Source organism: Beta vulgaris, chromosome 2 (assembly GCF_026745355.1).
Source record: "Beta vulgaris subsp. vulgaris cultivar EL10 chromosome 2, EL10.2, whole genome shotgun sequence".
Taxonomy (NCBI): domain Eukaryota; kingdom Viridiplantae; phylum Streptophyta; class Magnoliopsida; order Caryophyllales; family Amaranthaceae; genus Beta; species Beta vulgaris.
In genome coordinates, this window is record NC_079203.1 from 38,390,770 (window position 1) to 38,403,891 (window position 13,122).

Below are 13,122 nucleotides of genomic sequence, written 5' to 3' on the forward strand. Positions count from 1 at the left end.
AATGAAACTACCATGACCATCTCCTTGATTTAGTAGCTCACATGGTGTCTCTCTTTTAAAAAAAACTCTATTCATAGTTAGTCTATGAAACAACATATTTAAGAACAATAGTTGTGATATTAAATGATTACCGTCAACTCCGGATATGGATGAGGCTGCGTAGGAACAGGCTGTGCTGGAACACCGCCCTGCGGAAAGCACCAAAAGTCGGTAAGCCCATCTGCGCCAAAATGGCGTTGAAATTCTGAGTCATCTCCGCTCTAGCTCCTCCCGAAGCTCGGCTTTCATAGCCTCCACATCTATGGAGCTGCTGAATTGACACTAGAGGCACTGGATCTTGACGTAGAGGTGTATTGATCACCATACACCTTTCTCACCCCGAGGCGGACACCTCCTACGCCCCTCACACGTCCATACTGGTCCCGTCCTAGAGTCTCGTGTAAGGCATCAACTTGTCCTCTAGGAGTGAACTCACCAGTTGCCTCCTTTTCCTTCAAGCCAATCTGCATAAGGATAAGAGAAAAATACTCGTGAGCGCACAAGTTATATTATTATGTAAACCTTATCAAAAACTTATAATATGTACTTACAATGGCATTAGCTATCTGGGCATTAGCTATCTGTTTTGTTGCGGGATCAGGTATGACTCTCTGTCCCTTTGCATCAACCCCATGCATGGAACACCACCAATCGAGCGCTCTATCTGGTTGCCGCTGTGCAACTGTCGTCGTAGAGCTAGTGCCCGATGTTGTGGTCGACGCAATCGTGGGGTAATGGTTGTACATCCACGATTCTCTCGCCTGACCATACGACTGAGCACCCAGATGGTGATAGTGCTTCCTAGCTTTTGCATTCGCGTATTTTTAGAACCATATGCCTGAAACAACAAATATAAACAAAGGTTAGATATGATGTTTATACAATAATATTGGATCTAAAAGTATTAAATCTTAGCTAGTAAAAAATTCTTACAAAGCTTCTGGGGTTGTTTTTGTTTGAACAAATGCATGCCACTCCTCAGGCTGTGATATGCCTCCATATCTGATATGGAAGCTTGGAGGGTCCTCAAATGATGTGCCTCTGTGAAGCCTCTGAAGAAGGTGTTGCTCCCCCGTCGTAGATTTTCTTCTTCTTTGTTCCCCCGACTTTTCTCCGCTTCGTGATCCACCCGACACTAGCTTGGCCTTGAAGTCTCGGAACCTCTGGGCAACCGCGGATAGAAACAAATCTCTCTTCGCTTCATCATTTGGAATATTGAATTGATTCTACAAAGAACGCATTTCACAAATTAGTAAATATTACATAGTATATTTAACTAAATCATAGTAAATGTACGCGAATCTTACCATAGTATCTTCCCAAATCATCTTCTTCAAAGTCTCGGGGACCTCTTTCCATGAGTGGAGAATGGAGAGCTTATGCATGCAAATCCCAACTTGCATGGCATACTTTTGACGCCATTTTCCACAAGGTTGCCCCAAATGATCGTAATCCAAAGTCATTAGGGTGTGTTTCCCTAGTGACTTTGTAGGTCCCCTTCCTTTCCTCTTTTTCGTGTCCAAGTTCTTACTTGGCTTTTGTAAACCTTTTTCTTCACGGCGAGCCATAACCAATTGCCGCTGTTCCTTTCTCTGATCGTAACACTCATCCTCGGTAGTGTGTTCCGCACTCGTATCCGTATGCACCTCGCATGTCCCTGAAATTGTACAAACATACGAATTAATTAAAAAAAAAATTTAGGGCGCGAGGGGGTGTGCAGCAGGTGGGGGAGGAGGGGGGCAGCAGGTGGGGAGGGGGAAGGGGGGGGCAGCAGGGTGGGGGAGGGGGGTGTGCAGGGGTGCAAGGGTGGGGGAAGGGGGCAGCAGGTGGGGAGGGGGGTGCAGCAGGGTGGGGGGAGGGGGAAGGGGCAGCAGGGTGGGGGAGGGGGAAGGGGGCAGCAGGGTGGGGGAGGGGGTGCAGGTGGGGAAAGGGGGCACAGCAGGTGGGGGAGGGGGCTGCAGGTTGGTGCAGCAGGTGGGGGGAGGGGGGGCAGGAGGTGGGGAGAGGGTGTGCAGCAGGTGGGGAAGGGGGGCAGCAGGTGGGGAGGGGGGTGCAGCAGGGTGGGGGAGGGGGGAAGGGGGCAGTAGGTGTGGGAGGGGGGCAGCAGGTGGGGAGGGGTACAGCAGGGTGGGGAGGGGTGCAGCAGGTGGGGAGAGGGGTACAGCAGGGTGGGGAAGGGGGCAGCAGGGTGGGGGAAGGGGGGCAGCAGGGTGGGGGAAGGGGGCAGCAGGTGGGGTAGGGGGTGCAACAGGGTGGGGGAGGGGGGTGGGCATGGGGGGGTGGGGGGTGGGCATGGGAAGCGAAAAGGCCAAAATAGGTCGAAATAGGCCGGAAATGGCCTTTTCGTTCCCGAAATGCAACCAACAACAAATTAACGCCTAACAATCTACATACTAGTTACATTATACATCATATAATCATATTCAAAGAAAATTTGGGGTTAAATCACTCGATAAGTACGATTTGGGAGCGAAGAGGCCAAAATATGCCGAAATAGGCCGGAAATGGCCTTTTCGTTCCCGAAATGCAACCAACAACAAATTAACGCATAACAATCTACATACTAGTTACATTATACATCATATAATCATGTTCAAAGAAAATTTGGGGTTAAATCACTCGATAAGTACGATTTGGGAGCGAAAAGGCCAAAATAGGCCGAAATGGAGAAATTACACACCTGAGTTTATGTCTCATGATTTATTAACCTTCCGCCGTTTCACATGATCCTCAAGTACATTTATCCCTTCCGTGTGATCTACACGCATATAGTTCTCCGACATATTTACATCATCTTTCACACAAATTTCAGGATAGGTAAAAGGGGGAGGTCTTCAAATGCATCATATTCCTCCTCATTATCAACATCACCAATACGAGGATACTCCTTTTACCAGGTACAACAATTGACCACTTATGATCAGCAGGATCAGTTACAAAAAATACTTGCTTCACTTGTGATGCAATTACAAATGGCTCCTCAGTTTCACGTAGACGACTAAGGTCAACAAGAGTGAAACCGCAAGGATCATCGTTTCTTACACAACGTCGATTATTGTCAACCCACGTGCAACACAAGAGGCAAATATTAAAAGTACAGTAGTCCAGCTCCCATATTTCTTGTATTCGCCCATAATAGTTGCTTTCGGCATGTACAGGCGACTTATCTTTCGAGCTTGCATATTGTGTAGACGACGCGACAAGTGAAACACCACTATTTTGTTGCGATCTTGACTTGAGATCTTGACGTTCAGTCCAAAACGTATACCCATTAATATCATAACCCTCATAAGAGTGTACAGCTTCACGAGGACCAAATGCTTAACCACTTAAACTGTTTCAGGAACACTTTCATCCAAATCATTGAGTACTCGTTATGAAACCAATCAATGAAAGTCTCGTTATGCATTTGCGTCAATGCCCTCACTCCTTTTCCAGGATTGCTAACACGTAATTCCTTCCATATGTTCACTTAAATAAGGATGGACATCTGGTACGTGATGCAATACAAATAAGTGAGTTTGTTTACGCTTTTCTACGGAAGGTGTGATCAATTTTGAACCCATTGTACCCTTGCCCTCAAGTCTGCCATCGTGTTGGGATGTCGAAAGTCCAACAGGATCAACACTAGCAAAATACTCGGCCATAAAATTACTGATCTCTTCACCCACAATCCCTTGAATTATACTACCTTCTGGTTGTGCAGGATTCCGAACTTTATCCTTCAAAGTTCCCATATATCTCTCAAAAGGATAGCACCACCTCAAAAACACTGGACCACACAGCTTAATTTCTCGAACTAGATGGACAATGAGATGGACCATAATGTCAAAGAATGCGGGGGGAAATACATCTCAAATTTGCATAGAGTTTCAACTACGCTGGACTGCAAGGAATCGAGGGTCGACAGGTCTAGGACTTTGCTGCAGATTGAATGAAAAAATGAACACAGTTCTGTAATGGTGTGCCTCACATGCTTTGGAAGTATCCCACGAATTGCAATCGGTAAGAATACTTGCATCATGACATGACAATCGTGCGATTTCATACTCGATAACTTCAACTCACCATTTAAGGTAACAAAGTGCTTCATATTCGATGAGTAGCCAGTAGGGACCTTAATGCCATACAATGACTCGCAAAAAATCCGTTTCTCTGCACGCGACATCGTGTAGCAAGCTGGTGGCAAATAATTCTTCTCCGAATCCTCCACCTTTTTACTTTTCTGTGTTTCATCATCATCAACCCTTTTCTCCCCTCTTTTCTTCTTCCTTCCGTCCCTTTTATGAGCCCACAACTCTGGTCGAATCCCCTCTTTTTCCAAGTAAAGTCGTGACGCCTTAACATCTTTTGTCTTGCCCGGAATATTCATAAGTGTCGCGATAATTAGCTTCACAAACATTCTTCTCTATGTGCATGACATCCAAACAATGTCTGACCTTTAGATCTTTCCAATATGGGAGTTTCCAAAAAATGGATTATTTTTTCCATAATCCTGTAGGTCTATCAACCTCACTAGCAGGTTTACTGATAAGTGCCTATTTATACATATTTTTACCCTCTAATATAACACTTTTAGTGTTGTCTGTTGAGTTATATGAGTTAAATAATATACTTTTAGAATATTTCGGTTTAATCACTTGGTAATTACTTTTAGTGTTTAAAAGGTAAATTTGTGACTATATTAATTATTCAGTGATAATCTATCTGAATAGAGTTCGGAAAGATACACTAAATTCGAGTATTACTAATTCTGCAGGGCTGATATAGTATTTTGGTCATATCTCACTCATACGGAATCAAAACGAGACGATTCAAGTGGCTACGAAAAGCTGAGATCAAGACCTACAACTTTTTAGAAGAAAGCAAGAGCTAATTCAGCCTTTTACTTGGTCGAAATCGTGTTGCACACCTACAGCCCAAATATTTTAAGTACATTTATAATTTGAATAATTAATGGGGTAAGCCCACTTGTACTAACTAGCAAGCAGATTGTTGAAAAGGGAGGCTGAAAGCCCAAGGATTCAGAAGAAAAGAAACAGAGAGTTAAAGCCTCAAAGGAGAAAAGAAGAGGGGTTCCTATTACCCTAAGTCTAATGCATGCAAACAGAAGAAAAAGGAGAAAAAGGTGCGCTTTTGATTAAAAAGCCACAAAACAAACCCATACAAAGAAGAATAAAGAGGGAGGCGGCAGGAAGGAGATGGGACGAGACGAGGATGAACGAAGGCAGGCAGTAGAGCGGAAAATGAAGGATGACGAAGATTTCAGTCCAGAAATTCATTCCCTCATGAGTTTTCTCTACCCTCTTCTATCTATTTTCTTTGTTTTTATGTCTAATTTAGAGTAGTTTTACACTAGTAGGAACATGTAATTGAATCTTGTGATGGGTTTATGAGATTATGATTTATGTTTGTTCAATTAATTAGTTTATTGGTATTCACATGAAATTCGTTATTTGAGTTTATAATTTATGAATGTTAATTTTAGATTGATCACCTAAGGATTTATTCATGGTTATTTGCTTGGGATAACAGTAATAATATTAGGTTGAAGCTTTCTTATCTGATGTTATTGCTGGAATTTTATGTGATGTTAATTTTAATATAGTTGCAGCTTTCTGGCTTAATTAAAGTTAACTGATTGGTGTTCTTAAAGTGGTCAAGTTTGTTAATTTAATATATGCTTTCATTGTTAAATTGATATATTTGATTAGGACTGAACTTGCGTGCGTTCACGGGGTTTAGTTAGTATGAATTATAAAGCAACTAATTTTCTTGCGTTCAAGGGATTATTTGTTAACCAATCTACCTATCGACTAGTTTAATGATTCAATGATTAAACCTTATCTCGAGAGGAAAATAAATGTCTCCTATTAGCTTCTTTATTATATTTTAAAATCGAAATTATTTCTTGCATTTTATATTTTTAATTTTAGTTTAATAGTTTTAGTATAGAATTGATATACAAAACCCCCCATATCTATATAATAATAGTCATTTATAGAAGTAAACAATTAGTTTAAGATAATAACGCAGTCTCTGTGGGTTCGAACATTACTTTCCCTATCTATTTGTTAGAGTGAGTGAGTGATTTATAAATTTAATTTTGTTGCGGAAACGACAGGCATCATTTACCAAAGACTGTTTCAATGCCCTTCACCTGATTATAAACTTCAGTACCAGTTAATGGTCTATGAGCAACTTCTTCTTCAACCGTCCCATCGAATGCCTTCTTCTTAAACCGATAGGGATGGTCGCGGCTGAGGAGCCTTCGTGTGCGCATATACACATGTTTGCAGCCCTTAAGGTGTGTAGATTTCATGTCATCTAAACAAATCGGGCAAGGTTGTTTTCCTTTAGTCTTATACCCAGATAAGTTCCCATAAGCTGGATAATCGTTCATAGTACAAAAAGCATGGCACGCAGAGTGAACATCTCATTAGCATACGCATCAAATACTAACACTCCTTCGTTCCACATCTTCTGTAAATCTTCAACAAGCGGCTGAAGGTATACATCTATGTCATTTCCAGGTTGTTTGGGCCCCGATATAAGAAGCAACAACATCATGTACTTGCGTTTCATGCACAACCAAGGAGCTGAGGCAAGTTAAACCACTAAAACTACTGGCCATGTACTATGCTGCGAGCTGAGATTGCCAAAAGGGTTCATGCCATCCGTACATAATCCAAGCCTCAGATTCCTATCCTCATTACCAAATGACTTATGCACCCTGTCGATAGTTTTCCACTCAGGCGAATCAGCCGGATGCTTGAGCAGACCGTCTTTCTTCCTACGATCTGCATGCCACCTCAAATTCTTCGCATCTCCTTTAATTGAGAACATGCGCTTAAATCTAGGTATTATGGGTAGATACCACAACACCTTGGCTGGTGTCCTTCACTACCTCCAGCTCCTTCACGCTTGTACCTCGACAATCCACAACGTGGACACTCATGTAAATGCTCATACTCATTACGATAAAGCACACAATCGTTAGGACAAGCATGTATCCGCTCGTACTCTAAACCAAAGGACACATCAGCTTCTTCGCATAATAGTACGACTTTGGCAGTTCATTTCCATCAGGGAGCATCTCAGCTAAAACTTCCAACAACGATGTGAAACTAGAGTCCGTCCAACCAGCGTTCGACTTAATGTTGAACAGTGTTACCACCGCGGAAAGTTTGGTGTACTTTGTACAACCTGGATACAACGGCTTTTCAGCAGCCTGAGACATAGACTCAAAAATACGAGGTCGTCTACACGACTGATCTTCAACCTCGTGTATCATCTCGTCTACCCGATCCCTATCATCATCTCCAAATTCATCATCCAAATTCTCATCCCCTAACTCATCATCATCCTTCTTTTTTTTCTTCACATACATCATTCTTTACTCCAGAGCTTCCCATATACCTCCCCTGCTCACCATGCCAAATCCATACGTGGTATTGAGGCCTAAACCCACGGCGCAAGACATGCTCCCTAACCACATGTATATACTAACCTTGCTCACATTTCTACAATCCAAACAAGGACAATAAAAGTCGACTGCTCCAGAGGATGTTTGATATTCTAATGCACTTCTACAGAATTCCAAGACCCCATTCACAAACTCAATCGATTCACGACTACCATACATCCAAGTACGATCCATCTCATTCAAGAAGACCACCTCTAATAATTAAACACAACATTCATTATAATGCATCAATCATTATTAAAGTACACACACTCACATATTCAAATCACACACGTATACAAACAAGTAATAGTCACATGTTCAATTGTATGCATGCAGTCAAAGGTCCTTATCACTCCAACCTAACCCATCCTTGGACGTCTAATCTCACTAGTGAATATATGCCAACTTTTCAATTCTAAGGAAAATCCGGCAGCATTTCCCTACAGTTCTCCAAGTACACAATGTAGATAATTGCTTATCTACATATGTACCCAGAGAACAATGTAGCGAAACGATAAGCCAAGATTTTCCTCAGAATTGAAAAGAAGACACACATTCACCACCTAAGTGAGATCAAACGTCCAAGAACAGTCCCAAACCGGGGACTATTCAAGACTTACCTAATGAGTAAGTCTTGAACGGGTATCTAGGCATATATGATGATGATTCAAACAACTAGTTATTTTCATATATATAGCTAAATCACATTGCGTTTTCATACAATCTCATATCAACAAATAATATAATATTACATTATAAAAAATACATTATACATCAATAAATTATCAACTTTGTCTACATGTTAAAGTAGTTACCTCTTAACACCAACGACGAGCAATGAAGAGAAAAGAGATACTTGGAACTTTACTTGCCTTCCTTAGCCTCTTCTTCCTACAATTGACAAAACCCACATTGCACATTAACCATTTAATTCAATTAACAAAAACAAAAGTAACTTAAAAACAAAATTAATCCATACCTAATTAACCACTCAAATGGTGGAGAAGAGAAGAAAAGAGAAGAGAAGAGAAGAAAAGAGAGAACTAAGAAGGGTGGTGTGTGCGCAAGGTGGTGGGGCACAATGTGGGGGTGTGCGCAAGGTGGTGGTGCGAATTGTGGTGGTGCGCAAATGGGTGGTGCGAAATGTGGTGGTGCGAATTGTGGTGGTTGCGAATTATGTGGAGCAAGTAGTGGTGGTGGTGGTGCCGAATTAGGCAAAGTAGTGTGGTGGTGGTGGTGGTGCAACACTCGAAGAGAAAGAGGGAAAGTAGTGGTGTGGTGGTGCTCGTATTTCGCACAACTTGGGGTAAGAAGTGAAAGAGGGAAAGTGGGAATGAAGAGAATAGGCGCGCATGCTTTGGAAGTATCGAAAAAAAAAAAAAGGGCAGCTAGTAGGGCTGCACGAGTTTAATTTGAAAAAAGCGCAGCCCTACCTTAGGAAGGGCTGCGCTTTTTAAAAAGGCACAGCCCTTCTCAAGGTGAAGGGCTGCGCCTTTTTAAATGTGCAGCCCTTCACCTTTGTAGGGCTGCGCTTTTCCAGAAAAGCGCAGCCCTTCAAAAGTAGGGTTGCGCTTTTGATAAAAGCGCAGCCCTTCTTGCGCAACCCTTCTGTTTTTTTCCTCTAGTACAGACCCGTGTAATATTTTGTGAGAGCTGTTGGGAGATGTTTCTGTTGTTATAGTATGCAGTGTAAGGGTGAGAGTAGTTTTAGGTGGGGTTAAATTTTAAAAAGGATAGGTTAGTTTTTTAATATGTTTTGTTATATTTAGCTTTTTTTTGTTGTATGTAGCATAAATTTTAGCACAATTAGAAACCTAAAACTCCAACAAAAGAGAAATACTAACATGTATTGTCTATTCTTTTTATAGTTAGTTTAATTTTATTGATGAACAATATGTTGTAACATATCATGTGTAATCTCACACCAGAAAGCCCTTCGGCAATTCATAGAACTGCCATTAAAAGAATATAGCATTCTTCATCTATATGATTCGACAAAATAATAGTGTCTACGACAACCAATCCCAATGACTTCAAATGATCCAATCAGACATGAGTTCATAGCTTCCTAAACCTGATTAATTCATACTTTTGTCAATACCTAAATTTTCAATTCACTAATTCATACATTCAAATGCTTCGACAAAGCGTTTATGAAAATATCAATATGATAATTAAGAGAAAAGTTCCTTTCATTCCCTATATATCTATATATATATTTAAAGTAGAATCCTTCAGGCCACGTGTCGCAAAGTTAGAGCTTTCAAGCCCACGTGGCATGACGTGGCATGCTCCGTTGATTAGTATTTTCTCAAAGCTCAATGAGAGTGTCCATGTGGCGAGGCAATCAAAGAATAATTCCTTCCCTTTATCACGCATATAATTGATTTGATATTGAATTACATTAGGAAATCAGTAAGATTCATAATCAAATTGATCCGCAATCAATATAATTAAGGAAACAATTATTAGTATATTAATGTGATTGACGTTAATTATGGTTACAATTACGTAATTAAAATCTTAAATTGATATGTTTTTGGCCGAAATTTTTAGTTGTCATATTGGTATGTTCGAAAATTTTACTCAGCAACTAAACATGGCAAGTAATTTAAATTATCAATCAATCTTAATTATTGCCTTCGTTAATGGTAATTGTCAATCAATCACTTAATTTATATTAGTATCCGAAATTAATAAAAAAATTATTAACATAGTAATAAAATTAAGATATCAATCAATCAATATTTATGCTAATTGTCAATCAACCATAATTTTAGGTGATTTATGACTTTAATTAGGCAATTAGTATCCTCAAATCTTTATGAATTTAAATCACTACTAGATCATTGGCATTTTTTATTTAATTGATTGATATTACAATCGTATCTTAGGGATAAGGGATCCAAAATGTCAATCAAGTCAATCATATATATTTTTGGAATTAGGAAAAAAAATCAATTTAATATACAATATTACAAGTATAAATATAGACCATGTCATAGCTCACCATTACTCCAAAACGTGCCCTACTCCAAAATTATTCATTGAGTGTTATACGTATGCTTTGGATATTATAGAGTAGGGAGATCTTCTCTTCTTCATCATGGCGTCGCCAGAGATCGCAAGCCCATTTGGATATTTTTGATATTTTGAAGATAAAAATCGAAAGGGAATCCCACAAGATTTTAACAGAGAATGCTTTTTTTCTTCTAAATGTTGTCGTTAAAATTGTGTACTTTAACAAATGTGATAGCTTGTTGTACTTTTATTGCATCAAATCATCAGTATCATACTGTTAATTTTGCTAAAACTATAAATGGTTCCACCATAAGAGTAATAATGAGTAATGGGAATGGTGATACACAAACACGTTTGACATTCTTTCAATGGATATAATTTGTATGCTGTCAATAATACCTATTATCTTTGCTATTATAATTATAATACACAAACAGGTAAATAAGTCAACTTTTTATCAGTATTAATTATAAACCAAACCTCCTATGCATTTAAGGTTAGTGGAAGAGGATGAAATATTTCGTTTCTTTATATTGTGAAAGTCAATCTTACAAGTATATTGTACATTTCGTATATATCTAATCATATAATTTATCAAATTAATTATAACATAAATTTAGATTAAACATATTCATGAAATTTGATTTACATACTCCGTATAAAAAAAAGGAAATTTGTATGCAAAAAAAAATTCTTTATAATTTGTTTGGATAACCAACAAAACAGTATCATGTGAACCTAAAATATTGCGTATATATGGATATATGAACAATGAATTAATTTTAACAGAAAAAAAACATTTAGATGAGGCAATTATGCATAGAATCATAATATTTTATATGAACATAATTAATTAGCTAGATCTTAACTTCTAAAGAAATTGGTAACAAGAATAAGGACTTGAATACTTATCTAAAACAGATTTCGAAATTTGAAAATGTGAATATATAAGTTGTGTTTTGAAGGTGATATGGAGGTTTGAGAGAGAAACAGTGGATTATGGTGGATGATTTAGAAGGAGAAATAAAATTGAATATGAAGAGTTATATTTTGAACGAGATATCGAATATCCTATTTTCAAGATCTTCTTTTTTAGGGGGTTCACATGTAAAAAATTGTGTATTATGTTAACTCTGTTTGATTGTTTTTTGTCAAAAGATAAAGGAATCTTACTTGAAACAAGACATAGTAGTATAAGAGTATTGTTTAAGTAGTGGTCTGTTTAGTTCACGTTATTCTAAGTATTTCAAGTAAAAAAATAACTTCATATGATATATATTTAAGGTAAGCTCTATTCAAATATGTAAGTTCGAATACTATAAATAGATGCTATCAAATAGAACAAGTTAAATTAAGGTGAGATCAAATAATTCTAATAATACAAAATTGTTAAGGTTCAATAAATTTTAGTAATATATAGATTATTGCATGAAAGGTAAGTATAATATAAAGAACATAAAAGAAATGTAACATCGTATACTATAAAGAGCATTAACAATTTAATGGACGAAATTTGTCCCTTGATTTAGTACGCTTATTATAATCTAAGAACATAAAAGTTCCTTCAATGTTGAAGAAATTTTTACGATGATATAACAAAAAAAAAAGAAAAACAACTTTTATTTATCTAATCGACGCGTAAAACATTAGCCACTTCAATTTCCAACCAGAAGTCTTGCTCACAAATACACGTTATGTTAGTGTCAACACATTGCTTAATTTTATAACCATTAAAAATTGTAGTCGCTTTTAACTTTTAACCTATTTCCAGCAGTGGACATGAAACAATAGTATTCATCAAAATCGATTATTATTTTTATAAGAACGCTTTTGCATCATAAACCAATAACACTTATTGCTAGTGAGTAAAAGATTTGATCTGTGATCATATATCTTTCGAAGGCTGAAGATTGAATGTATAAATCAAATTCTGTTATTAATTTATTTTTGCCATGTAAAGAAGATAAGAGAACTTGGATATTTTCAATATTTTTAATTGAAAAGGAGTAGCTAATGAGCTTTCACGTTTCTATAACGCATATATGTTTATGTTTTCACTTTTTTATATATAGTGTAGACTAAGCTACCAATGTACTTGATATTTATAACTCAAGTATAGTCATTATTACAAGAGAGGGTATGTCCATTTTGCAAGGACGATTACAAATTTAACAAGAAATTTACAAGGATTACTATAGAACAAAGAGAGTATTACAAATTAATTTACTTTATTTTCAACATAAAAACATACATGACTAGAAAATAAAAATAGAAACAAAAAATATGTTACATATATGAAAAGCAAACAATAAAAATTTTAACGTTTTGAGAATATTTGTGGTGACAAATAGTGTTGAATTTATTCATTAGATTTTTCAGTCACAGCGTTAAATATTAGAATAGTTATAAAATATTAAGGTATAGAAAACAACACGTTTGTTGCTTTCTAACAAACATAAGTAATGAAAAATAATAAAATAATAATTAAAATCTACAACAAGATAACATAATTTATAAAAAAGGAAAAATCGCAAAATGCAAGATGATTAGAAACCTGATGAAAAGTAAAAAGTTATTTTTAATAGAACGGTTTT

The 13,122-nt window shown here is 37.6% G+C and overlaps 1 protein-coding gene across 1 annotated transcript; it reads right to left on the minus strand.

The window, feature by feature from the left end:
* Positions 1–137: 137 nt before the first annotated feature.
* Positions 138–852, minus strand: LOC130590616 (uncharacterized). The gene is made up of 2 exons (XM_057393097.1): positions 591–852; positions 138–491 (listed from the first exon to the last, which is right to left on the minus strand). Exons 1-2 carry the CDS (start codon positions 783–785, stop codon positions 300–302), a joined length of 387 nt encoding a protein of 128 aa, XP_057249080.1. The 5' UTR covers positions 786–852; the 3' UTR covers positions 138–299.
* Positions 853–13,122: the final 12,270 nt, after the last annotated feature.

What these genes read in the sequence shown, in the direction of transcription:
- LOC130590616 (XM_057393097.1), bottom strand. Translation starts at nt 785, where the DNA reads ATGTACAACCATTACCCCACGATTGCGTCGACCACAACATCGGGCACT. An exon ending in CCCAGATAGCTAATGCCATT is followed by an intron (nt 492 to 590) that starts GTAAGTACATAT and finishes ATTGGCTTGAAG; the next exon opens with GAAAAGGAGGCAACTGGTGA.